At 38.1% G+C, this 27,575-nt stretch overlaps 2 protein-coding genes across 7 annotated transcripts; one reads left to right on the top strand and one right to left on the bottom strand.

Annotated features, from left to right (window-relative positions):
• Nucleotides 1–211: 211 nt before the first annotated feature.
• RPS27A (ribosomal protein S27a) lies at nucleotides 212–8,215 on the bottom strand. 2 transcript variants are annotated; one of them, XM_034427357.3, is made up of 6 exons: nucleotides 7,998–8,215; nucleotides 7,828–7,907; nucleotides 5,961–6,015; nucleotides 3,006–3,091; nucleotides 1,863–1,994; nucleotides 212–394 (listed from the first exon to the last, which is right to left on the bottom strand). In XM_034427357.3, the coding sequence occupies exons 2-6, from the start codon at nucleotides 7,873–7,875 to the stop codon at nucleotides 245–247; spliced, it is 471 nt and encodes a 156-aa protein (XP_034283248.1). In that variant the 5' UTR covers nucleotides 7,876–7,907; nucleotides 7,998–8,215; the 3' UTR covers nucleotides 212–244. The 2 variants fall into 2 exon arrangements, with proteins under 2 accessions (XP_034283248.1, XP_034283249.1); XM_034427358.2 differs by having other exon boundaries at nucleotides 8,002–8,138.
• On the top strand, nucleotides 8,206–27,575 carry CLHC1 (clathrin heavy chain linker domain containing 1). 5 transcript variants are annotated; one of them, XM_034427354.3, is made up of 12 exons: nucleotides 8,206–8,390; nucleotides 11,374–11,644; nucleotides 12,304–12,491; nucleotides 14,318–14,451; nucleotides 14,933–15,134; nucleotides 17,166–17,284; nucleotides 21,138–21,225; nucleotides 22,348–22,454; nucleotides 22,882–23,056; nucleotides 25,040–25,242; nucleotides 26,484–26,663; nucleotides 27,254–27,575. In XM_034427354.3, the coding sequence occupies exons 2-12, from the start codon at nucleotides 11,462–11,464 to the stop codon at nucleotides 27,448–27,450; spliced, it is 1,776 nt and encodes a 591-aa protein (XP_034283245.2). In that variant the 5' UTR covers nucleotides 8,206–8,390; nucleotides 11,374–11,461; the 3' UTR covers nucleotides 27,451–27,575. The 5 variants fall into 5 exon arrangements, with proteins under 5 accessions (XP_034283245.2, XP_034283244.2, XP_034283246.2 ...); XM_034427353.3 differs by having other exon boundaries at nucleotides 8,237–8,539; XM_034427355.3 differs by having other exon boundaries at nucleotides 8,239–8,539; nucleotides 26,453–26,663.

Genomic DNA, 27,575 nt, shown 5'->3' with positions numbered 1-27,575 from the left:
TTTTAAAAGTAATTGGAACTATAGAATCTTTAAATTCAAGTATGGCTTTGTCTGAGTTACAGTTGGCAGGTAACTTTATGCAAAATAATGTCCTCCCCACTCTGTTTTTCACTTATGAGCATATCATGTCCCTACAATAGAAACATACTTTAAATTTTTTTTATAAATCCCTGCTTTATACATTTTTGCAATTATGAGAAGTAAACACAGCAATGTTTAAAGGTTTTTATTAAAACAGACATATTCACTTGTCTTCTGGTTTGTTGAAGCAGTATGTCAAGCAGCACTTGCCACAATAATGTCTATCAAAGTGGCTAGCCATGAACACTCCGGCCCCACATTCTTCAGAGGGACACTCACGGCGTAAACGGCTGATTTTGCCATTCTCATCCACCTGTAAGAAGAAATCCTCAGTAAACAGTGCAGTACTGCATCAAAAGCAGGTTTATCTATAAAATTATAATTAGAACATAAAAAGTTTTTGGAACAACTGCCTTTAGAAATACTCAGGACTCTACAAGATGGAAAGGAAGACTTGAATAGAGCTACCCATTTTTGAGTAAGAGGAGAGTAAAAAGTAGAGGCTGAGACAGTCTGCTATATTTTTTTGGAACATTCAGTAACTGCAGCAATCTTTCCCCAGCTGATCAGACTTTGTATGTCTAAACCACAGGTTTCAAACTTGTGGCATCACGTTGCAGTCACGTGACATATTGCAATGTTTTTCCCCTTCGCGGAGCTGGGGTGGGCATGACCTGTGTGTGATACATCTGGCCTGTGGGCCACCAGTTTGACACCTGTGGTCTAAATTAATGCAATGTTCTATACATGCAACTACCGTTAAGTAGTAGATGGAAACCGTAAATGATGCAGTATGCAGGCTGCTGACTGGTATAAAATACAAGATTATGAATGATCATACCAGCATTAGCTATCAAAAAGAATTGAAAGGGCTAGCAATTTGGGTTTATATCTGTGAGACTGCAACTCTGCCTATGAACCTGACATAGGAACTGCCAAAAGCTTGATTTTGGCCTATGTTGACAGAAGTTTCACTTATGTGGTTCTCAAGTGAAGAAGGCAGCAAATAGAAGATATCTTCTATTGTTTTATCTTGTGAATTTTATATTGCTGTAAATCTAGAGTTTTGAAATAAAGCTGTAGGATAAATTATTAATAATTAGTATAAACAATTTAAACATTTGAACTAGTACTGTTGATTGTTTGGTAGTAGCTTCCAATAGTTCTAGTTCTGCAAACAGAAAACATTGCATTTGTCACCTGAAGGAAAATGGCTTTCTAGCAAAATAAACAACCAGCAATAATTTATATTGAATGTCAAAATAAGACATCCCCTGATAATAAGCCCAATCAGGCTTTTAAGCACATGGCAATAAGGCCAAGCGCTTATTTCAGGGTTCAAAAAAATATAAGACAGGGTCTTATTTTCGAGAAAACATGGTATTAGACATAAAACCTGTACTCTTTTCTTTCTGTTCAATTGTGTGTGATTCAAATGTATCAAATGGTTGCCATTGCTTCCTTTCTATAGGACTAAGAGAAAATGACAAGCTCAGTCACCCAGATGGTTTTGCACCTAACATGGAATTAGAATTCATGGTCTCCTGCTTTCTAACCTGATATCTTAACTATATAAAACTGACTCTCTAAAAAAACTGTATAAATTATATATATTAAGATTATTTAGACATATATACACACAACATACATATACATGTTTATATATCACCTTGATATATAATCAAGGCAGGCTAAAAAATCTTATTTTTTTCTGAGAATCTGCAGCTTATTACTACCAGTTTTTTCCTGAATTCAAGTTGCAACAGTGAAGCTGATTTTACCTTGTAGTATTTAAGGACCGCAAGTTTCACCTTCTTTCTCTTGTGTTTGTTCTTCTTAGGAGTGGTGTAAGACTTCTTCTTTCTTTTCTTTGCCCCACCACGAAGTCTCAGCACAAGATGAAGTGTTGACTCCTGAGTTTTGGATTTTTTTTTAAAGAAAACAATATTTTTAAGGTTAAAAAACATCAGATTTGAGCATTTCTGTGATGCAGCAAAAATCACAGAATTAGATAAGGAAATCAGAAGATACTTTTCTATGCAGTCATGAAACTTGGTCAAGTCATTCAGCTCACTATGCAGCTATTCTGAAATAGTATGCTTGCCTTATCCTTAAAAAAACCAGCATACTTGAAAAATCAGCATAACTGGTCCTTAAATACTAATGCCAATAAAATAGACAAATTTGAGACTTATGAAACCGTGTTTATTAAAATCCAAAGTAACTTTGAACCAAATGCAAAATCTGGCTCTTGCCTACTGCATTGTAAATCATGCACTAAGAGATAATTTAATAATTTAAAGGAAAGTAATTAATTTTGTCTTCTATTAAAACTTTGGACATTATGAGAAGACTTGGCTCTTTGGAAAAGACTCTAATGCTGAAAAAGCTGGGAGGAGTAAGACGATGAAGAGTAGTAAAATGGATGGACTTAAGTTTCAGTGATGATTGGTACACCATGGAAAACATAAAGGATCGAATAAGGGACAGATTGTTACGAAGAAAATCTAGCTATGTGTTTGTTATAACTTCAAGTTATGGTGGTGCATAGGTTATTAAAACTCCTGGAAACCAGAAACCATTGCCTACTTACTACAGATGCTGCAGAAAAAACAGTAATTGTAATACATAATTATGCCTTTCAAATCTCATTCCTGCAAAGATAACCTTCTATTTGCTAAAAGATAAATTTACAACTTGTGGACTTAGCAATACTCAAGTCAGCAATATATATGGGGAACTGATGGCAAATGAACTCATCTAGAGCAAATTGTGCTGACCAGAAAAGATATCTTTAGTAGAATCAGGACCTATTCACACACAATATGTAACTATTGCCACAAGAAGATGGAAGGTGATGTTCACCATTTGTCTATTGTATATTATGAAATTATTGTATTAAAAGGTTTCGAATATTAAAATACCTTTTGGATGTTATAATCAGACAGAGTACGCCCATCCTCCAATTGTTTGCCAGCAAAAATTAAACGCTGTTGGTCAGGAGGAATTCCTTGTTGGGAAAAAAGTAAAGGTTTTTGTTGTGTTTTTAAGCAATTATTCTCAATTCATTTATTTCACTGTTAATCCTATCAGTTCTACTTTGGGAAGGGCAGATACGTTTCAAATACTATCAGATTATAAAATATTACATTAAATATATCAAATATATATTGAGAAACTTCTCAATAACTATAAAGCTTTTATTAATCTTAATTGGCCCTTTTAAATTTGAAACATACAAGTGCATTAAACAGGCTTTTATGTAGTTCTTGATGTTCTCTAAACGTGGTTGTTTGCTTGAAGAGATTTCATAACCTAACTAGGGAACATCATTTCTGCTAGTGAGTGTGAGTTTGTTCCCAAATAAGCAGGGATTAACACTAGACAAAAATCAAGCAGAAAAACATCCTAATCAAGGATCTCACAGGGTTGTTGTGTACATTCACCACCTTGAATTACCTATAAAGTAAGCAAAGGCAGCATAAGTAATCTATAACCAAGGAGAAAACCACACCCCCAATACTGTCAGAGTAAGCTACTGTATCTAAACAGAGCACTAACCCTGCATTTACTAGCACTGATAATGCTAACTAGTTTGGCACTGATATGTCTGCAGGCAAACAACCAAGCTTAGAGAGCATCAAGGACTCTACAATTCAACCCTGAGCTACAAACAGTATATTCTCTTCTAATGAGCCATTATCTTATAAATCATTTGCTGGAATGAGAATTAGGAGAAGACTCAACAGAAGTTAGAATTACTTACAGGCTCTAAACAACTTGGTACAAGTTTATTTACAGAATATTCCCCAAATTATTAAGTCTCTGGATCAAGGGTGTCAAACTCATGTCGTCACATGACATATGACTTTTTCCCCCTTCGCTAAACCAGGTGTGGGTCTAGTCAGCACGTGCGCATCTGGCCCATGGGCCGTGAGTTTGACAACCCTGCTCTGGATAAAAGAAACATTTTTTGGGATTGTCTTAAAATTCTTTGGAACAAGAAGTAATTAGTAACAGTCATACTAAACAATTTGTAAAAGAAATACAATTATATATTCAATATTTCCCAAGCCTAATTTAAGAAATGTATCAAAATACACATTATCCTGCCAGTAGCAACCAGATTGACATCTGCTTTGTACTGCAACCATACTGACATATGATTAAATAAATTATAGTAAATAATACATTTGGAAAAGTGAACACAATAGGATATATTAAATAATACAAAGAGCCAAAATACTTTTATGAATTGCATCATCATATGCATTTTATGAATAAATTTCTCAGGACTATTGAATATGTTGGTCAAATAACTTAAATGTTAATTTTATGTGCTGTTTGCTGATAATTCCTTTTTGAGTTATTTTATTTTTTAACAAAGAAAAAATAAGTATATATTTTTAGCAAAATTAGATTTAAAATATTTAGCAACGGAAAAATATTAAAGGTGATACTTCCTGCATTGTATTATCATATGCTAGTTTAAAACCATGATACGTTAAAGATTACAGCATACACAATATTCACATGGGAAGAAAAATCAGCTTTCTGTTTTATGCATGGAAAGATCCCCCCCTCTTTAAACACAAAGGAACACTCCATATTAAACGTGACATATATCTGGAAGAAAATCCCATTCATCCAGTGATGGCTGGATCCGTAGACTGAGATCTGAATAAAAGCAGCCCTCCAGCTGTATCTCCTATTCTAATAATTACCTAATCTGCATTTAATTCATTTATACAGTCACAATATGACTGCTGAATCTTTTCCTTTTTTTTTCAAGTGATAGAAAATAATTACTGCCAGATTTTAGGTACAGTACTGCCTTCCATAATTATCTTGACTAGAATCCTCTTATATGTGTGAAATCACCAAATTGGGCCATCTGGCTAGTGGCTGATGAGAGTTGAGTCTATTATGGCTGGAAGGCATCAAACTGTTAAGAGTTGCTCAACAATATGCTTTTAATATACATGGGAGGATGTATAAAGGAAGGAAGGAAAGATGCTGGAGAGAAAGATCAGTGAGACAAACGCAGTGGCTATGGGAAGGAGGGACAGACTCTGGGAAAATCAGGAAACAGGTGGACAGGTGTGATATGCCAATTTAAACACTGGCAGTGATGGCTAAGAAAGGGAGGAAAACTGGCAGGCAGGCAATCCAGGGAGATGCCATTCTGATAGCCCCTAAGGAAACAGAACAATTATTTGCATCAGCCTTGCCCAATTTGCCTAGCTGTGATGGCAAACCTATGGCATGCATGCACAAACTGGCATGTGGAGCCACGTCTGGGTCCTCTTGCAGGTTTCTGGCGTGCATGCGCGTGCAATGATCAGCTGGCCCTTTTGCGTTCCGAAAACTGGAAGAGCTGGTTTTCTGTTTTCCTGCGTGCGCATGCACATGCACACCAGAAACCCAAAAAACTAACTGGCCAGCGTGCATGTGCGCACCAGAAACTAGAAGTTCATTTTCAGGTGCGTGCATGCACCCTGGGCAGCTCTTCTTCCGGGTTCACTCGGTGCCAAAAAGGTTCGCCATCACTGGCCTATAGGATAAGGCTTTCATCTGATCTAAAGCCAGAAAACCAAAGTATTCTAGGTTGTTTCTACTGAATCATGGCTAATTTGAAACAACGAAGTAGAACTTTTGGAATGCAGTGGTTTGTTCTGAGTTCAAAATAAAATATTTTTCCATTTCATGCACAGATCTATTATCGTAAAATTTAGGATTGCAGCATAAAAGAAGTTTATCCAGTGTAATTTTACAAATTTAAGAGTTATTGTTTCCATTGTTTCCTACTTGTGATGTAAGCGGCCCAGAGTAATTTAGGACACATTCCTAAATCTCATAATAAATTATAGTACACCAACCTTCTTTATCCTGGATCTTGGCTTTGACATTTTCTATAGTATCAGATGGTTCAACCTGTTGTAAAAGTTTTAAATTGCACTTAAAGGCTTATAGAGTCAAATTAGCTATAGATATATATTATACATATTATAGATGGTTGCTCAGTCACCCAGATGTTTAGAGTAGATTTGGCAGTTTTGTCTATTAATCCCTTCCCAAGGACCCGGGACAGTCAGATGTTTCATGGTGTTAAAAAGTATCATAGCATATAAGCTGTTCCTAAGTATGTAAGTTGTTCCAAGTAAAATTGCCCTTTTGCAATTGATAGTGATTTTGTCAATGCTAATGTTCAAAAAGCACTCCATATGTCTTGAAATTGCACTCAAGGTGTCTATTACTATAATTACCATAGTTGCTGTCATCACAATTGTTCTACTTCCATTTGAAGTTGTTTGTATTTTGTGACTTTCTCCAGTTCATTCTCTTCTACTCTGCTGTCTCCAGGTATTGCATGTCCACTGTCCAGATTTTTATCAACAATTGTTTTGTTTGGGGTATTGTTTGCAGATGTTCATGTGTTGAATTCTACTGCATTTTAGCTTCTTCATTTTCTAATACTTACAGCTATTGCTGATTTCTCAATTCTGGCTTTATATGCTTAGTAAAATAGGGCCAAGTTAAACAGGTCTATTAACTATAAAATGTTTTACTATTTCAGCTTAAAAGCACTTCTTGTAGTACCTGTTGCCCTTGGCATTATAATTTCAAATCTACCAAAGGGTTATCATGTCTAAAATTCAATTTAAACCATACTTATATCCTTATGTTTGGAATTTTACTTTTTTGTTGAAAATGACCAATACTTTAACATGCTCAATTACCTATCATATGCACAGAAGTCGAGGAAAAGCAAAAACAATTAAACTGACATGGAAACAGGTAAATATTACAGAAATAGTATATTCCTAATATTTATTTTTGTAATTTAAAATACTATCCGCTACCCTTCAAAACAAAGTTTCCTTCAGGGTGAGTTAATTTCACAGCATCAATATCATCAAGTATGTAAAAAAGATAGGAATAACATAAATCTTAAAACTTCCCAAAAAATTTTAACAAAATAGTAAGGGATTCATATGGGTAGCAAAGGATATTGGGTGTAAAAGTAGTAATTGAGAACATGTCAAATATCCCATTCTAGCAATTTATCCCATTTCAAAGCTTTAATTGTTTCGGTATTTTTAATCTCCCGGCAAAAAGCAGGTAAAGCTTTTTCTACAATACACAAGGAACAAAAATTCATTTGATTAAATTAATTTGCACTACAGAAAAGGAAACTGTTTGCCCTTTTGTCTTCCTGTGGCTTGGCCACTATGGGACATGAGATGTTAAGAGGCCTTTGCCACAACTTCTTATTCTGACCCACTTTACCTACACACTAGAAACAGCACTAAATCATATCTTCAATTACTTCGGGACTTTTATGCCTGAAAAAAACGGAGCAGAAATTTGAAAACTGCAAACTCTCCATCTTCTGGATTTCCTGCACAGACCTCCAATTTTCTAACCAATGCCATCTTTGCCTTAATCCTTTAAACCTCTGCAAAAATTATAGTCTTCCTATTGATTTACTTCTTTGTAGCATTATTCCATTGACGAAAATATCAATTCTCTCCGCTCATTTCCTCGCTTTAACGCCCACGAGGAAGAGGCTTCTAACTTCCATTCTGCAGCGAGGCACCATTTTTACTCAATCTAACACTCCCGCGACCAAAATGCCCATCTCCACCCCAAAAGAGAGGGACAGACAGGTTGAAAGGGGAAGGAAACCGGTTTGAAAAAGGCACCGGTTAGAGGTCCACAGACTAACCACTCTGCCTTCCTCACCTCGAGGGTTATGGTTTTCCCCGTCAAGGTCTTCACGAAGATCTGCATGGCGGCGGTTGAGCGCCTAGTGATGGCTGTACCTAGAGGGGGAAAGAACAGCGGAAAATCAAGGCTTCGTTCAGCGCCAAAGCTGAGAAAAAAAAGAAATTCGAAGTAGGCCAAGCGCTCACCCACCACCCGCTCTCAGAATGGCCGACGCCAAAAAGAGAGGCTGTTCCGCTGCGCACGGGGTTTCCGAACCTTGAAACAGGGAAGAAGGACCATGCGTCGCCACACCGTAGGACTACAATCTCCAAGATTCATTTCCTTTCGAAATTATTGAAAAGCATGATGGGAGTAGTAGTTTTGGTTAAACGGCGGCGCCTAGTAAGTCGCGGAAGAATCATCAGGATTCTAAGCCAAATGTTAAGTAGACCGGAAGTGGGAGAAAGGAAGTGTGGAGGAAAACTACATTTCCCACAGGTCCCCCGAAGGCCGCTAGTTTTCCCTCCCTTCCTGATTAACAGTTCCGCTTTGTTGTTACCAACAGTTGGCTTCTAGGAGAGTTTAGTTGGATGGAAGAGGTGGGTCTTCCTTGGCAGCATCGGGAGGAAAACGAATAGGCCGCTTTCTTAACGGCGAGAAGAAGAGTTGATGGCCTCCCGTTGAGATAGTTCCCTTAGAGTCCAGAGGCTGCTAGGAAAATTGTGATCCTGAAGCTCTACAGATATAAGTATTATTAGTCAAAAAATGTGTTAAAGAAATATTTCCAAAGGGTCTAAAATGTTTAAATGATTATAAGAAGTAAAATAGGTACATTGATTCCAGATTATCCTTTTAAGAGTTTTTTTTTAAATAATTTCCATTTAGTTTTTAAACAACAGAATAAATGTTATTAAGAATAAAACATAAATATATTAAATTATTAAAACAATATACTTTTTAAAAAACTCATACTGTTCACAATAACAAAAATTATTATTTTATATTTAATAATATAATTATTAAAATAATAATTATTACCAATAATATAGTGTAAGTGAAACTCACTTTTCCACACATCAAAATACTATTATTTATATTCATTGTTACAATTCAGTTTTTAAAGAAGAAAAATGTTTGAATTGTTTAAACTTATGATATGGATAGTCGTGCTATCCATACAATGGATCAATACAATGCCAGTCCAAAGATTAAGAATTGACCACAAATATTTGGTGGTGGTTTTGTATCTGCTTATGTGACCTTTGTGTGCTACTGATAAATGCCAAGTGTCTCTGAAATGAGATTGCATCCAGTCCAGTGGCGGGTTCCGCCCGGTTCCGCTGAGCCGGTAGCAGTGACGATATGATGTCACCAAACCGGTTCTGCCCCCCCCACCCCCTGCGTTATTCTTACCTTTTATTTGGCCCCACCCCCAATCTATTGCTACCTCCTGAGTCCCAGCTGATTGGGAAAAAACTGTTTAAACTCTTGCCCTGGGGCTTCAAAGGGCCGCCCTACAGCTGATCAGTGGTAAAAGGCAGTTTGGTGGTAGACTCCTGCCTCCAAAAACAAATGAGTAGACTGGTGCCTGCAAAAATAAATGGGTAGACCGGTACAGCTCTGCAAGCAGTTAAAAGCCTGGTAGACCAGTACCTCTGCTAAATCCTAAAGAATTGTCACATGACCATTAAGCCACACCCACAAAATAAGCCACACCCACAGAACCAGTAAAAAAATTTAGAACCCACCCCTGATCCAGTCATGAGTGAGTGGTGGATGAATACACAGATCTGGCGTGCATTACTGAGACCTAGCTAGGCAAAGGTCTTGATGCCATCAAAAATCTGCCAGGTTAGGATCTACATTATATTTTATATTAACCTTGAGGGGAGCTGGGGACCTACATTACATCCTATGTTAACCTTGAGGGTGGCATTCGTCTTTTGTTCTTAAAGCAGTAATGGAGTGGGAATGCTTTAAATTGGGCTGTTGAGAAGCTGGAGGTCCTGTTATTATACTGGCTATTTGCCTCCCAGCAGACTCCCTCCCTTGGCTTTTTGACCTGGTTATTGGGCTGGTGATAAAGACCCCCTCCCACCTTTTGATGTTGGGGGACTTCAGCCTCACGTGTTGTGCACTGATTCTGGTCAAACCCCAGAGGTCAGGCCTCCATTCCTTATCTGGGTCTGTCTTTGAAGGTCTCTCAGAAGTTGCATTTATGTTTTGTTTTTGTTTTATTTGATTTGTATACCGCCCTACTCCCGAAGGACTCAGGGCGGTGAACAGCCAAACAATAAAATAACATAGATACAAAAAATTTAAAAAACCAGATAAAATCAAATTAAATCATTTTGGCCCAGACAAATTAAAACACCCCAATAATTTAAAAACAGATTAAAATTTACATATTTAAAAAGGGAAGAGATTAGGCCAAGCCCGCCTGATGGAATAAAAAGGTCTTCACAGCGCGGCGGAAGGTGCGCAGATCCGGGATCCTCCGTATCTCTGGGGGGAGCTCATTCCAGATGGTAGGTGCCCCCACAGAGAAGGCTCTTCCCCATTTGGTTCAGAGTGCAGCACACCATGTGCTTACTGATTACACAATACACTACTGTATACTTGTTGCCAATAGGTTTCTGAGTAGAATTTAAAATGCTAGTGCTAATCTATAAAGCCATATATGGCTTGGTACCTAGTTGTGTGTAAGATTGTATTGTGCCATTGGAATTGGCCTTGCCAATGTAATGGAAGGAGCTGATACTAGTTCCCCCTTTTAGAGAAGTAAGTGGGAATGAGGTGTGACAACCCTGCTTTTCAGTGACAGAGCCTTCTTCTGGAATGGCCTTCCAATGGACAACTGGTTTCTCATAGTATTATCATAGTAATAAAATCTTACAATAAGGAACCATCACTGGACACATGCAAGTATAGGACCTAACATTCCTTCAAAGTTATTGTAATAACTTTGTAAAATTGTAATTATTACATCTGCAGAATAGACTGATAATAGCCAACTTCTTCTAAGAAGTCCAATAAACTGGAATATTTTTTTCTGAACAAGCCAATCTTAAATTGTACTTAACATTTTTTAGAGTCTGAAATGATTTATTTGATGGTGTAGGATATTACAATTCTCTATTATAGATGGCAGATTACAATGTTCAAAATGTTTATCTGAAAATGATTATGTATCTGAAAAAACATTTTATGTTGATGATAATCTCAGTATTTCAAAATGGATGTTTAATATACTAAAAAAATTAAAAATCCTTTCAGCTTTGTAAGATTCAGGCTTGGAAATATTTTGTTCCTAACTTATGGTTCAGTTTCTTATTCAGCAATCCATACTTACCTGATAACTTATTATTAAATTCAACAAGAGGTATTTGAGATCTGCAAAATCTTGCTATTACACACAACCTCTTCCTCCATATTCAATTTCATATGACACTAAGGGCACTGCAGCTAGATTTAGTTTATGGTCCTTAGTTTACCTGGGAATAAGCCATGTAGAACGCATCCTTAAAATTGATGTTTTAGATGAAATTTTCATTTCTTTTATTGATGTGGCATTATTTTTAGGTTTTGACTGAAGCATGTCTTCTGATCAAAGTAATGACTCGATGCCTTAGTTGCTATCTGCAATGGAAATGTAGATGTCTTCTGCACCATGAAATCAGCCAGTGTTGGAACAAGTAAACACTCAGTGCTTCCTCCTATCATCCCAGAGACTGAGAAAGAATTTCTGGAGAGCATTCAGAGTTATATCATTTCAGAAATTGAAAAAGTGGGCTGTACTGAGCAAGGACCAGCAGAGGATTATTACATAATATACAGAAATGTGTTTGAAATGGTAACTAAACACTTCTAAAGATATTCCAATTTTCCTGATCAGTGAGTGTGATCTTTATGGCTTTGGTATATTGTCTGACTTATGCTGAAATCAGTACAATAATAATATGTAGCATGAACTAGTGAGGCAACTTCATTTCTTATGACATTTGAATCCTCTGCAGTCTGTTAATAGTAATGCTGATTGATGTTTTTCAGTTGTAGAATGTTCTTAATGTTGTTTATGTGTTTTTTTTATTGTATACCACCCACAGTCACATTTTGTTAAATGGTCAGCTATATAAATATACAGTATATCACAGAAGTAAGTATATCCCCTCACATTTTGTAAATATCTTTTCATATGACAACACTGAAGAAATGACACTTGGCTACAATGTAAAATAGTGAGTCTGCAGCTTGTATAACAGTGTAAATGTGCTGTCCTCTCAAAATAAAGCAACACACAGCCATTAATATCTAAACTGATGGCAACAAAAGTGAGCACACCCCTAAGTGATAATGTCCAAATTTTCTTTTGTTTTGATTCAGAAAGAGTTTTTTTTTAACTTGCAGTAAGGTCAGCTCTTTTTATTGTATCACTATTTATTTATTTATTTATTTATTGTATCACTATTAAATAATGATGACATGTAATCAATTTCTGTATTGTTAAAACAGATAATTGAGCATGTTAATGCATACAAAAGCATTTTGACCACAATCAAGCAAGAATATGATGCTTTTATAGAAGTAATAAAAAAGGGGCAGCATGATGCATTTTATCTTCATGGAAAATTAAAAACGTTAGCATGTGAATCTACAACTTTAATGTATTATAAGAAAAGAATAACTCAGCTGGAAGAAAAGTAAGAACCTCTTTCACTCTTTTGCAGGGGTTGGGTGTTCAAGGCACAATTTTGAACTAGTCTCTCATATAGTGACATGATCTGATTTGAAATTGCTAATACTATGTGGTGATTTTTTTCATTTTTAAAAAAGTTTGTATCTTATGCCTTTGAGGATGCTTAAAGAATGAATATTATATCTAACGAAAGTTAGGTTTAAGAAAAGAAAGGCAAATAACCAAGAAATGCTATTTTTATATGTCATAATTTCTGACACAACACAGGTGAATTACATTGGAGTTTGCACGCTATCAGATAATGATAGCTAGCAAATTTGACATGTTGCAGCATATTAGTGTACCACAAAGGACATATCTGCAGCATATTAGTGTACCACAACATGCAGAATAATTCCATGGCACCATTAGTTGGGTACAGTTAAGTGTTATACTCCATTGAATGGTGATAATGGAAGAATCAGAGGTTGATTTGGGGAAGAACTCCAGTAGTCTGAAAGATGACAAATCAGGAGACTTCCTGTGAACATGGCAGACAGTTGACATGCCCAGAGAGGCTTCTTTCTCTGGATTGACGTTTTTTTCAACTTACTAACAGAAGAAAGAGGCATTCCTTTCGTTTATATAACTCTTCTGGGAAAGTTCTAGAATCACCTCATAGTATCCTCTATACCAGGAGTTTCCAACCTTGGCAACTTTAAGACTTAAAATCAGCTGTTCCTAGAGGTGTATTTCAGAAACAGGTTTGTTGGTTGTGAGCTCTGTGCCTTGCTTTTTTTTTTGCTTTTTTTCCTGCTTCTGAAAGCCTCCGAAAAAGAGCTTCAGAAAAAAAGGCTTTTTTTCCTGAAGCTTCTTTCAGAGGCTTTTTTTCTGAAGCTTCTTTCAGAGGCTTTTATTTTGAAGGACCATCTGTACTCTGTCCAACTCCTTTCTTTGGTATTAGTATGTAGATTAACCTCTTCTGGTCTGTTAGTTATTGTGTCATTCTCCAGATTTGTTAATATAGTTTGGTTAGAACCTTTACTGATTCTTCTTTTGTTGCTTGCCATATTATTTTAGATAAAAGCCTTTCAGAGGCTTTTTTTCTGAAGCTTCTTTCAGAGGCTTCTTTCAGCCTCTGAAATCTCCGTTTGCGAGACTGGGCAGGGCTACATTCGGAGTATAAAATTCACCCAGATTTCACCCTCTTTTTTTGAGGAAAAAAGTGTGTCTTCTACTTAGAAAAATACGGTATATAAAGTAAGGTTGTAAAATGAGGCAAGATTCACTTAACTGTTTCACTTTGCAACAGAAATTTTGGGCTCAATTCTGGTCGTAAATCGAGGATTACCTGTAGTAATCATTCTGGAAGATGAACAACAAGCTTTTCTTTCTTTTAACTGAAGGTTTTACCCTATCTACCTATATCCCCGCCATCTTCCTTCATTCAAATATCTAAAGAGAGCCTTGGTAGTACAGGGGTTTAAGGCACCCTGTTATTAAGCTTATTAAGACCAGCTGCCTGCAATTATTGCAGGGTTCGAATCTCGCCAAGGCTCAAGGTTGACTCAGCCTTCCATCCTTTCTAAGGTAGTTGAAATGAGGACCCAGTTTGTGGGGGCAATAAGCTGACTTTGTATAAATATACAAAAGGATGAAGGCTATTGCTGAGCACATTGTAAGCCGCCCTGAGTCTTCGGAGAAGGGCGGCATATAAATCAAAATTAAAAAAAAAATAAAATTAAAATGTCAAAGGCATTTATAACTCTTCTCCAATTATTGAAATTATATGCAATTGTCTATAAAAAATGAAACAAGTATTGTATTATTTGAATTGCTTTTGTTTTTAAGAGTGAAAAGAATTGAGAAGAATTCTGCAAGAACTGAGAGCTTAATACAGAAACTAAAAAGTTTAAGGTTGACACTATTAGCAAAAGAAGATTTATCCCCAGTCAAGAAAGTTAATCCTGCTAAAAAAATTCCAGGTAAGATGGAGTTGTTTGTAATTTTAAAAAATCAATTTTATCTGACACCAGGAGCACTTACCAGCTTCTATATTATACTGCAATGTTAATGTCTTAAGATTGTTTTGAATAATTATATGTTCTCCATTAGATTCTAAATCTTAGCTGAGCCAAGATTGAGGGCCAAGCCGAAATGGGCAGTTGGATGGTGCCCTTTCTATTTTTTTTAACGGATGAGTATTCAGGATGAAACTGAAATTAACGATCACGTGCAATATATGAAAGAATAGAATTGAGTCTGCCATGCAAAGGATGCATTCTACTTGTAAATGGTGGTTTTTTTTTAAGCTATACTTTCCAAAAAAGCAAACCTCTTTTATGACTTTGAAGTTTGGCTAATAATAACAGAATGCTTTTTTGTTACAACAGAATTTGTATAGTTTGAATTTATAGTCTGTCAGTATGATCACTGATGGAAACTTTCCTCCTTTTTTTTCATTAGGTCTTAATATGAAAGACTCTCTTGATATAGATGTCCTTTCTAACCACTTAGATCATCTACAAAAAAGGTTGAAGGAATTGAAAGAAGACATGCTGACAAAATACATTCCCATAGAAAACACAGCCAATGTTGAAGGAGACATGAATCACGCCCTTCAAAAGCGAAATATGGCTGAAAAAAATAACGAAAGCCTGAAGTATTGGTATAAAGGTTTCTTTTACAATATGCACTTACTTATTTGGAGTATTTTTCTCTTTTTTTCATATTTTGAATAGTGAAAATATCTGTAATAACTTTGTCTACTTTCTTTTCATCAGATTAGAGCAATGACTTAGAATAGATCTTAGAATTGTAATTTCTAAAATTGTATGTTCTGTCTTAGCAACTGTGGTTAGATTAGCACCAACAGAAAACTCAACAACCCTCAACTCGGGTGAAATGCTACTGATTTGGATGAACCATTAGCAATGATTGCCATTGGTTTGCCGAACCGGTACCAACCATCCCTGGCGGCCCTGCCCGCATGGTCGCCCAGTCACCACTTCTGGCTCGCTCTCGGCGCTTCCAACTTGCTCGACGTTTCCAGCTTGCTCAGCGCCTGCTGGTGAAGAAGCGAAGCGAGAGGTGCGGAAGCCGCCGTTGGCCAGGCAGCAGGCTCCCCACCCAGGGAGGGCCAGGCCCAGCTGCACCACCACAAAGCCCTCAGCGCTTTCCCTTCAGCCTGGGCGGTGGCACTTACCTAGGCAGGCCAATGTGGGTAGCCCTTCATCTTGGCAAAGACCAGGTGGCCGCACTTGTAGTCGTGTAGCCGGGCAGAGTGGGACATGGCACGGGCAGAGAGGCCGATGCAGCCCCTACCGAGGCCGCCCTGGCTGAGCGATCACTGTGCCTCCCCGGCACAAGGTGCGCAGGGGCTGCCTTGCCCGCCACCTTTGTGCGCTGTGCTTGGAAGGGGCTGCCCTCCCTCCCCGCCTGGCTGCAGACATCCACCTGCCCTCCTGGAGCACCGCTGTGCCACCGCCATTCACTTTCTTTCTTCTCCCGCCGCGAAACGAAAGCGAACAGTGGCGGTGGTGCTCTGGGAGGGTAGGTGGATGTCTGCAGCCAGGCGGGGAAGGAGGGCGGCCCCTTACAAGCACAGTGCATGGAGGTAGGAGGCAAGGCTGGGGAGGCGCGGTGATCACTTGGCCAGGGCGCCTCGCTATTCGCTTTCTTCCTTCTCCCACTGTGAAACAAAAGCGAATGGTCGCGGTGGTGCTTCAGTAGGGCACCACATGTGCCACACCATCTGGGACATCAGCTTGCCCTCTTGGAGCACCGCTGCAGCTGCATCTCCACCAAGGGCCACCTGCCATCAGCCTTAGCAATGCACTGGCTCTGTTGGGATGATAGGCATGCTGAATACACTGGCAGAGGATCTAGAAGGTAAGGCCAATGCTGACAGCTGGGGGGAGGGAGACCTGCTGCGCTCGGCTCCTCGGAGGGACATGGTGAGGCTCGCTCGCCTTTTGGGCCTGGCGCGCTCAGCTTCCACCCGGGCTTTGGGCAACTCCCACCTGCTTGCCTTCCCCACTGCCTGCATTCAGCCCATGATGGGGGAACGTGCCGCTTCCAGGCTGAGCCACCCACCCTCCTGGAGCACTTTCTTCCTTCTCCCACAGCAGCCGCTGCTCAGACCAGGTGTGTGTGTGTGTGTGTGTGTGTGTGTGTGTGTGTGTGTGTGAGAGAGAGAGAGAGAGAGAGAGAGAGAGAGAGAGAGAGAGAGAGAGAGAGAGATAAGAAAGAAAGGAAAGAAAGAAAGAAAGAAAGAAAAAGAAAGAGATGTGAGTGACATCATGTTGGCCTCGCCCACCTGGTCACATGACCACCAAGCCACGCTCACAGAACAGGTGGCAAAAATTTTTAGATTTCACCATTGCCTCAACTGGAACATAGCAGCCATTAATAGGTTTCATGGGGGAAATCAGTGCATAGAAGACATATTAATTCCAGACATTTGAGTCAGGATGTTAGGTGAGCTCTGCTGCTATTACTGTATTTCTCTATGTATTTCTCTAAAAATAGGGTTATTGTTTTATCCATGGTGCCAGGAGTTCTTTGCCATCCAAAGTGACCATTGTCCTGTGTTTTGATACAAGGGAATAAAATAATGTGATATGGAAAACCCTGGAGAATTCAAACTACAGTTGATAGTCACATAGTCACATTTTAACCAATATTCTGATTTTTATAGTTTTTATCGGCTAACTCTGTTTGCAAGTGTGATCACTGTCTGGGAGAATACAGACAGGAATATTGACACTCTGCAGCAGCTCATCCATCAAATGATAGAAAGTGAGAAATTTCCAAAAGGTAAAAACACATCAGACTTCATCTTTGTACAATAAATCAGAAAAAATGCATGTTTCTGGTGGTGCGCTAAAATCAATGTGTTTCTGTTATGCTGGAAAAACACTGCCATTTATTTGCAGAAATAGGGCTTATATTGCTTTTACCATTTTTTTTATTGGGCTTTTTGATTTATACCTATATTGTGGGAACGGCAATGGTTGCCAATAGGTTTCAGGATGCAATTTGTAGTGTGCTGATTGCAACCTATAAAACCGTTTATGGCATGGGTCCTTGTTATCTGTGGGACTGTCCTTTCCTTAAAAGGATCATTAAAATTTTAATAAACATAGTAAAAATTAATACAAACTAAATGAAAAGAAAAATCAAAATGCAGAAAAAAAGAAAAAAGTAGAAGGAAAAGAAGACAAAGGCAATAATAAAGAAGTTTAGGCATTACTAGAAATATGAAATAGTTTATCCCTGGTTAAATAGTCCTTTATATTGTTTTTCTTTTTTTGCTCTGTGCAATCTGACCTTTAAATCTTTCCTATGGTGTTGCAAGATTTGATCTTTTATCACTTTTTTAGTATGTAAAAGAAGTCCTCAAAGTTTCCCCAGCCTTTTTTTGCAAATCACAAAAAGAGGCATGATCCAGGATTTCTTGTCAAAGCTGCTCCAGATCCAGATCCTTTTTTTCCCATAAAGAGGCAACAGAGTTTCTTCTGTTGTAGCTGTTTCATAGCCAGATTCTTTTATTAATTTATCTTTTGTATTTCCATTTTAGTAATCTTAATTTTGTTGTCTTTCAACAAAATGTTTTCAAACTATAAGGTCTATTTCAGGTAGACCTTTTTTTTCCTTGCATCTTCTAAGCAGTTATCCATTAAAATCTGTATTCTTTCTGAGATAAATATTTATAAATAAATATTTCAGGCTGAATTTAAAAAAACTCTGTAGCATAGGAAAAGTTTATAGCTGGCTTAGCCATAATAACTCCTTTCTGTGTGGTGCTTTAGTTCCCTCTAGTGTCCACTTGCAACTTTCATCATACCTCAACTGTTAATATGGATTTGGTTCCATGTCAGTCATTCTTATATTATTTAATTATACATTTGGTTTTTGTAGGTTACATAAAAAATAACCAATATGCTGCATCTCTGTTCTTCAAATCTGTTTAAAAAATTCTTAAATCAAAATTCCTTTTTTCATGCTTTTTGGAATTTGAATATTATTTTAAATTTTGAAAACTTTATTTTTTTTTAATTCAAAGAGTGTAAAATTAAGCTGGTCATCATCTCGGCTTGTTTGCGGAGATGTATTTAATCAGCCAGGGCAAACTTAAAGCCTGGTCTTTTCCAATTAGGAATTGCCCACTCCGAGCATTCTGACTAAGAAGATTTTCTTCTGATTCCCTCTCTTCAAGAAATCAAAGGGAAGTGAGAATAGATGCAGGTCTTTCTCTGGGGCCTCTCAAGCCCTGTGTATGGAATACTCTCAGCTAAGATTGGTTTTTGCCCATTTACTTTGCAGGATGGGTGAAGATCATCTTTTCCACCAAGTTTTGAAATGAAGGTGGCCGGTTATTATATCATTCAGTGCTTACCCAATCAGTTCACACCCCCACTGGCAGTTAAAAGGAAGAAACAGCTGCGATCACACATTGCTCCTAGAAGCACGGAGCCAAAAACACCAGCCTGAAGATGACGAATGAGACTTTGTCGAAATGTCGCCAAGACACTTACTTCCAATTTTATCCGGGAGAAAACCCGAACAACCAAAGACCTACATACAAATACCCGCGAAAACCTCAGAAAACATATATATATATATATGTTTTCTGAGGTTTTCGCGGGTATTTGTATGTAGGTCTTTGGTTGTTCGGGTTTTCTCCCGTGTAAAATTGGAAGTATTTTGGCGACGTTTCGATGAAGTCTCATTCGTCATCTTCAGGCTGGTGTTTTCGACTTTGTGCTTCTAGGAGCAATGTGAGATCGCAGCTGTTTCTTCCTTTTAACTGCTAGTGGGGGTGTGAACTGATTGGGTGGGAGCTTGGCTGTGTTCTGATTGGGTGGAGGTGTGTTCTGATTGGTTGGAGGTTTGGCTGTGCTCTGATTGGATGGGGGTTGGCTGTGCTCTGATTGGATGGGGGTGTGTTCTGTTTAGGTGGGGGCTTGGTTGTGCTCGTGTTAGTCTGAGTTGCAGGGGGATTTGAGCTGGTGAACTGCATTGCTGTTGTTTGGCTTCGCAGTCGTGCCACATCTTCATGGTGGGTGTCAGTTTGCTTCATGTATGGATTGGAGGGATTTAAAGTGGCTAATGATGCAGCTATGGTCCGGCTTCTGGTTTGTGGCCGTGCTTCATCGGTGTGGGTTTGCTTTTTGCATGGATGTGTGGTGGTGATATCCTGTGTGGTTTTCGTGAGTGTGGGTCTGGTGTCATTCTTTGTGTTAGGGACTCGTTTGTCAATGAGGGCGGGTTTCCAAATGGCTGGCAGGCAGGAGGTATCATCTTGTTTATTCATGCTGTGTGGGCGTTTTTCTATCTCGATGGCTTCTCTGATTATTCTGTTGTTAAAGTGTTGAGTTTTGGCGATAGTTCTGGTCTTTTTAAAGTCAATATCATGTCCTGTGGCTTTGAGGTGTTGGACCAGGGAAGAGGTTGGTTCCTCTTTTCTGACTGAGTTCTTGTGTTCTTCAATGCGTGCACTTATTCTTCTGTTGGTTTGTCCGATGTATGTGGTGGGGCAGGCGGTGCATGGGATTTCATATACTCCTTGATTTTCTAACTCAATTTTGTCTTTGGGGTTTCTTAGGATGGTGGATATTTTTTGGTTTGTGCAGAATGCTGTCTTGATGTTGTGTTTGTGGAGGATCTTGCTGATTCTGTCTGTGGTGCCTTTTATGTATGGGAGGAGGGCTTTGCCGTTTTCTTGTTCTCTGTCTTGGGTTTTAGTGGGGGTTTCTTTTTGGATTAGGTTGGTAATCTTATTTCTTTGGAATCCGTTGGATGTTAGTACGTTAGTGAGAGTGTGTAGTTCGGTTTTTAGGTGTTGTTCGTCAGCTAAGTGTTTTGTTCTGGAGATGAGTGTCTTGGCTACGGAGTTGATCTGTGCTGGGTGGTGGTGTGAGAGTGCGTGCAGATAGCGATTTGTGTGTGTTTTCTTCTGGTAAATGGTGTGTCCTAGTGAGCCATTGGATTTTTTGTAGACTAAGACATCCAGGAAGGGAAGTTGGTTGTTAGCTTCTGTTTCCATGGTGAACTGTATTTTGGGGTGTAGGCTGTTGAGGTGTGTGAGGAAGTTGTCCAGTTTTTCTTTCCCGTGTGGCCAGATTATGAAGGTGTCGTCTACATATCTGAGCCAGAGTTTGGGTTTGTAATACGATTTTTCTAGAGCTTGGGTTTCAAAGTGTTCCATGTAGAGGTTTGCAATGACAGGTGAGAGGGGTGACAAACAAATAGAAGGAGCACCCATGGGATCACCATAGCCCCATAGAGAAGCATTGGCTTGCTTAACAACCGTGGCATTTGCATAATGTCCGCCATAGAAAAGGTTATAAAATTAGGTTGGTCATTTAACTGATCCACTTTATAACCGTCTTGATTTACAATCAGAATGCTTAGACTCCATTATGATCATAATCTGAGGTACCTGTATCCTGTTTCTTCCTTATCTTTGATTTAACAGCAGGGTAAGGAGAGCTCCAGAGGCTATAGGAAGGCCTTTGAAATGTAAGCCACAATTTGAAATAGTGAAAGAAAGTATGTTTTTACTGCAGATGTGTCCCTTGCACAGTTCTTGATTTGATTAAAATGTATTCTTTGTTTTCTAAGTGTGTAAAATGCTAACCTCGTGTGGATGGATCTGACCTTTCAGGTTCAATTGCTTCTAGTGTCTCAAGTGTATTTGAACGTGATCCTGGTAAAAGCAAAGAGGCAGAAGATCTGATTGAATATATTGAAAGGTAAGTCTTGTCTCTTTATTTAGGCAAATGAAATTGTTTAGTGCACCAAGTACACTAACTCCTGGTTTGAAAATGATGTGAAAAGTGCTTTACACAAATGGAACACTTCTTGGTTCTTCACTAAAATAACTATACAATCTTGAAAAAAAATGGGTACTTAAAAATTGCTTCATTAGTCATTCTTACAGCAGCCACATTTTTGTAAGACTCATACAGAAGTCTGGAAAAAAGGCAATCTACTTTAATGTAGAGCAAAGAGATGTCGTACTCCCTCAAAGCGTGAAGCATTTCTTCAAATCATCTTTCAAGCACACTTGGTTGTAATATTATCACATTCCCTTTGTCCTAACATATTGGATTCACTCCACCACAAGAGCACAGTGCACTATAGCAATATAGTGAGTAACAGGAAGTGAAAACAGAGATATAGACTACTTATGAGACCTACAGCATAGAGGCTAAGTAAGAAGATGATATCTTGCACAGGCAAAAAATTCCAGTGAAAGGTATTGTTTTGTTCTTGGCAAAACAAAACGAAGGAGACGTTTGGAGCAAAGACTTTCAGACCACACCCCTTTATTGGGCCAATGCAGAATATAACTGCTGCTACTTTTGCTCTTAATAATTAAGGAAAAAAAATTGGCCAATAAATACAGCATTAGATATTCATACAGTATTGGATAGAACAACATGAAGATACATGCTGCTATCCTAGAGATCTGCTATTTATAGTTGGACTGACAAGACATTGGTAGAGGACAAATTCGGGGATTGATATCACTAGTGGGAATTTATCTAGGCAGATAGAGATCAAGATGATAAGAAGCTAGAGATAGTTTGGACAAGGATTTATTCTGGAAAAAGAGAACTTGAAAAAAGTAATGAAACCTGAAGGGTGATTCATCCATTTCAATGGGTAAGTTTTCACAAAGTTGAAACATATTTTTAATTCCTTTACTTCCCAATTTTTTGGCACAAGGGAGAGTATCAAGTGACCTTACACATTTAACTTCATTTAAATGATCTTTCCTCTGTAGCTTAGCTATGGCTTTGCCACTGATAAAGATGTTTTTGCATCCATTTTCTATTGCTTATAATGTTATATTCTTTGAACTGTGCTAGGTTCAATGAATTGTTTTCCCGTGGTCAGTATGAGGCTGCAGCAACATATGCAGCAAACTGTCCAAGAGGAATCCTACGCAATGAAGAAACCTTGGAGAAATTTAGGGGTATGGACCATGAGATGCAATCTTCCTCTTTTGTATATTGTAGAATATCAGTAAACCATAGTCAAAAAGTATAAATATTTTTGGACAATTCTCTGGCTTTGGGATTTAAAGGAACTGGATGTTTATATTTAATTAGTTTCTATTGATGTTACTGCCATGTTACTGAATGTAAATTAATTGCAATTGATAGCCAAAAAGTAGTTTTTATCATTCCACAAATAATTCCTAGTTTCACACCTTTCTATGATTCTTTATAAAACTTTTCAAATTATGTAAAATAAAGAAATATATGCTCCTTTTCTTAATTTATAGCATTCTGAGTTCAAATCCTCCTTTGATAGAAGGTCTGAGCTTGAGAAAATTTGCTGGCATAGAAAACAAACTGCAACAAGCAATTGTTTTTTAAAATATTGCTTTTCCCCTTCAGCTGTTGGTCGTGTTAAAGGGAAGATCCTCCCTCTACTTTTGTATTGTGATGCACTCATAACTACAACCATTGCTATTAGGAAGCCTCTTCCTGCAAATTTGACAACTGAAGCCATCAAATGTGCCTTAGCTGAGAAACGGTTAGACTTGGTGATGCATTGGGTCACTTTGCACAAGTAAGTGGTCATTCAGAATTCTGGGTCAGTAGCAGAACATATACATTATGTACAGGAAGTCCATAGGTCATTCTGTGGGAATTCCAGATAAGTATGACAAATGTTCAAGAATAGCAGGATCTTGGGCATTGGCTACCAGAATATTCACTTAAAACTAAATGGCATATTTTCAGGATAGCAGGTGCTGAAGAATACTATTATTTCTAAGAAATCAATTATTAGTAGTTCATTTTAGACAACAATTCTTAAAGGATAACAGGCATTATTTTCAAACTGAATTAGCCCATCTCCATCAAACTCATTCATGTGAGCTGAAGGCAGGGTAGAATAAGAAATCTTTCAGAAGGAGAGCAGGATATTTATAGTTAGGAGAAATCAGCAAGAATAGAATATCTATTATATGCAAGTTTCATTGGAGCAAAAATTATTATGGACCAAACCAGCTAACCTAGTGACAATTTCTTTCAGAAAGGCTTTAGGGGAAAGCATCCAATTTAATAAGAGAATGAGGTTTATTTTTTACAGCTCATCTTCCATTTTTAAAATAGCATCTGAAGTGGAACTTGAACAAAGTCTATCTCCAGAAGTTTCTGGACACAAGGAGACTATTCTATCCTTGGATATTCCAAGGCTGACACAATAGAAATGCACAAATGGCTCAACATGCAGTACAGAAAAGATGAAGCAGATTTCTCAGCAATTCTCAGCAAGGTCTTGTGATGCTCTAGGAACAAAAGCACCATGGTACTGAAAAGAGTGCATGAAAGAGATCTTTAAAAGATACCTACAGTTCCACATGCAGCTGTGACACCTTGGTAAACATGGCAGAGTAGCCAGTTTTTCCATTTCTGGTCAAAGCAGAAATGGTTTATTAAAACAAGGCAGTAGTGAAATTCAAATTTTTTTACTACCAGTTCTGTGGGTGTGGCTTGGGCGTGGTGTGGCTTGGTGGACATGGCTTGGTGGGCGTGGTATACTGCAAAAACTCCATTCCCACCTCACTTCAGGAGAAAAGCATACTGCAAAAACTCCATTCCCACCTCACTTCAGGAGAAAAGCATACTGCAAAATCTCAATTCCCTCCCCACTCCAGGGGAAGGATATTGCAAAATCTCCATTCCCACCCCACTCTGGGACCAGCAAGAGGTGGTATTTGCCGGTTCTCTGAACTACTCAAAATTTTCACTATCGGTTCTCCAGAACCTGCTGGATTTCACCCCGAAACAAAGGGCAATAACAGAGGTGGCAATGAATACCAGAGAGAAATCAGTCAGATCACCCTATCAGTCACGGGCTGCCTTTCATTCATATATCCTAGTTCCCTTGGTTTTGGGATTGCTATTGGGGAATATGGGCTCTGAAACATGTGATGAACTACTCTTCCAAGCCAGGTTATAAAGGCAGCTCAGTCTCAAATTCCAGTTGCAATTGAAATCCCTGAAAAGCATAGAGAATCCAGGGTTGGTTTAAGAGGCAAAAAAATCACCTGGATGGGAAAGAGGTATCACCTTTCAGGCAAATCAGTTGGGGCTCATGATTCCCTCTGCAACATCTAGCAAGCCTATAAATGCATTCCAATGAGGTTTATGAAATTAGGGATAGATATAAGGCATGCCATTTCTCTCATTTTTATTCCTGATGGATATTTTCTGGCACATATTCTGAACTTGCTGTTGATATGGAGCAAGATATGGTCTTTAAAAAAGGAGAGTCTTTTAAAGTGCAGAAAGCTGAGCTTTGGTAAAGTATAACCTATCTTCCAAAAGGAGAAATATATGAGGACAAAAAATTGTATTGCGAATTCTTCAAACATGCTTGTTTTCTTTTCCCCATATCTTTCTCTTATTTATCATAACTCTTTGATTTTATGTTATCCTTTAAAAGAATAAGATATTATTATTTTCATCATTATTCCACTTTTCTTTACAATGCCCAGAATTTGTAAATTACCTAATGATGTTTTGTTCGTTTTGTTTCTCCCAGATTGGAATTCTCTGAGGCTGCCGGTGATGCAATCTTTAAGTATGCAGATGTGGATACGCACAACAAGTCCCAGTGTCTAGCTTTGGCTCAAATTGCATACAGTGAGTGTGGGGCTCACAAAAAAGCTGTTTTATGCTTGTGCAAACAAGGCCAGATTTATGGAGCCATGGATTATCTACATCATTTCAAACTTCTTTCCACAGGTACATTTCAGAGCTATGTTGTATTTATGTCTCTGTTTTAAATTATATCTGATAGTGTTATAATGATGTTTTGGGTGGCTTTCAGTGCTATCAGGATGTATGCATGTGTTTGCCTATAGTATGTGTATGTGAGAAAAGGATGATGGAATGAATAAATCTAATTCGAGGTAAATGTTTTGCAAATGTGCATGTGTGTATGTTTTTGTTCTCACTCTGTGTTGAATATATATGTATATGTGTGTGTATATGTGCACTAGGAGGCATAGGGCAGTCTGCATATGCTGCACTCTGGTCATTCTCCCAAGAAGGAGAAAGAAGAATGCAGTATTTTGAAGTGTTGCCCAATTGCCTTCTTATAGGCATACTTTGGGGAATTGTTTTCTTTGCTACCTGATTTGATCTTCCTTTCTCTAGTTCCTCTGCCCCCTCCCCTCCCGACTCCTTCACCCTGCACAAATTTGGCCCCATTCAATTAAGGACAACATTTTCTCCTCAAACAATCCATTGAACTTTGAATAAATTGAGCAGGTATGAAATGGCTACTATGGTTTTTAATATATGACCATTTTCTCTCCAGCGAATTTTAGCATACTTGTAACATTACCAGCCATCCCTAAAATGATATAAAGTCTGTCTTCCATGCATTTATTCTGTTGGAATTCATTTTTGAAGAATGAAACCATTTATTGCAGGTCTACCTTATCATGACAGGCATTGTTAATGAACCAGTCCTCCAGGAGTTAGCTAATTGAATCAAGAAGTTGTGTGCTGAACAAAGCACTGTATTTCTCGGTCATTCCCAAAGCAAGGTTGAGTTCAGGGATGTCTGTGCCATTGCCAACACCAACCAGAGCTATCAAAGTTCTACCTATTTTTACATGCATGTGGTACACAACAAAAAGTGGGGCATTTATCATCTAATCATGGCTTCCATTTTGATATTGTTCACATACAAACACACGACAGAGGCCCAGAGTTGAGAGGAAGAAAATGCTGTTTATTTCATTGTTCTTTTAATCTTCGCTTTAAATGATTAACAAATGAAAAAGAGCTCTGAGGTTATACTACCTAAAAATGCAATAATTCCATACAGTATTGAATTTTCAAAGGTGGTTTTCACTTCTGCTCATTTTATGGTGGAAGGTAAAAATGACAGACACACTTTTCAAGCTGCAAATATAAATATATCTGGATATTTTTTTCTTTTCAGGCTTTCTAACACCTGTGCTGTTTGATTTCAGAGGATTATATCTTTCTACTGAAGCACTGTCCTCGTATAGATTTCATCCATTGCCTTACTCAAGAATGGAATGGGAAACCACCAATCATGTCCCTTGGGGAAACCATCCTTTCTCTCATTGGAACAGAACATGAAATACATGGCATACACTTGTTGGAGGATATTACCAAAAAGGGCAAGGGTAAATATAGCTTGACTGTTTCCAATGGGAATGTGGCAACCCTAGAAGTAGACCAGGCAAAGAAACTACTTTTACTGTAACAGCTTTAGTAACAGAATCTTGACAGTCTGAATGTGTTTCCCCATCCCTCCCTTTACTTTGTGTGAACTAGGAAGGGGCTTGTCTGAAATGTTTTCTCAAGATATTTTCTTGGCCTGAACTCAGTCCCCTCTTATCCGACTGTTGTCATGGCAACTCTTTTCCTCCTGCCCCTCAAGGCCATACCCTATGCGTCTACAGAATGTAAATACATTTGCTTGCAATTATCTGACTAGATAAAATGTTGGGGGGAAATTTTTATTAGAAAATGGAGACAGGAAAGACTTAGATTTTCTTTATGCTTCAATAACAATTCCAAAGTTGGACCTAGTTCCCCTTCAAATTAAAATTTATCTACTTTAAACATTTTCTTGATAGTGACACCTACTGAATGCTTGCTGTAATTTAATTTAGAATGATACCAAAAAAGTATGCATTTTGAAACAGTTACTGATTCAGAGACAAAAAGCAGCAAAATATTCTTTTGTCTTCTTTCTCAAACATATTTGTAGATACATTGGAACAAATTATTGTAAACGATACCTCCAATGTGGAAGGATGGAAGGAGATAGCTGAAACATGCCTCCTTGTCAAAAAAGAACATTTATACAAACTTATCATCTCTGTCCTTGCTAGCCTGGAAGGAGTGTTTGAAATTCCAACAGATGATACAGAGGATGCCAAATTAATGGAACATGTGTTCTTGTAATTTTTCCACAAGGCACGTGGAGGAGCTCTTTGTCCTAGGAGATGTGTAGATTGGCTGCATAAATAACAACACAACTTCTTCATGTTATTTCTGTTTTAAAAACGTAATATATTTAATACCATGAA

The sequence above is a fragment of the Pantherophis guttatus genome, chromosome 1 (assembly GCF_059756535.1).
Source record: "Pantherophis guttatus breed Tessera chromosome 1, ASM5975653v1, whole genome shotgun sequence".
Taxonomy (NCBI): Eukaryota; Metazoa; Chordata; class Lepidosauria; order Squamata; family Colubridae; genus Pantherophis; species Pantherophis guttatus.
Note: the sequence above shows the minus strand (reverse complement) of the source record. Positions and strands in the feature narration are given on the sequence as shown.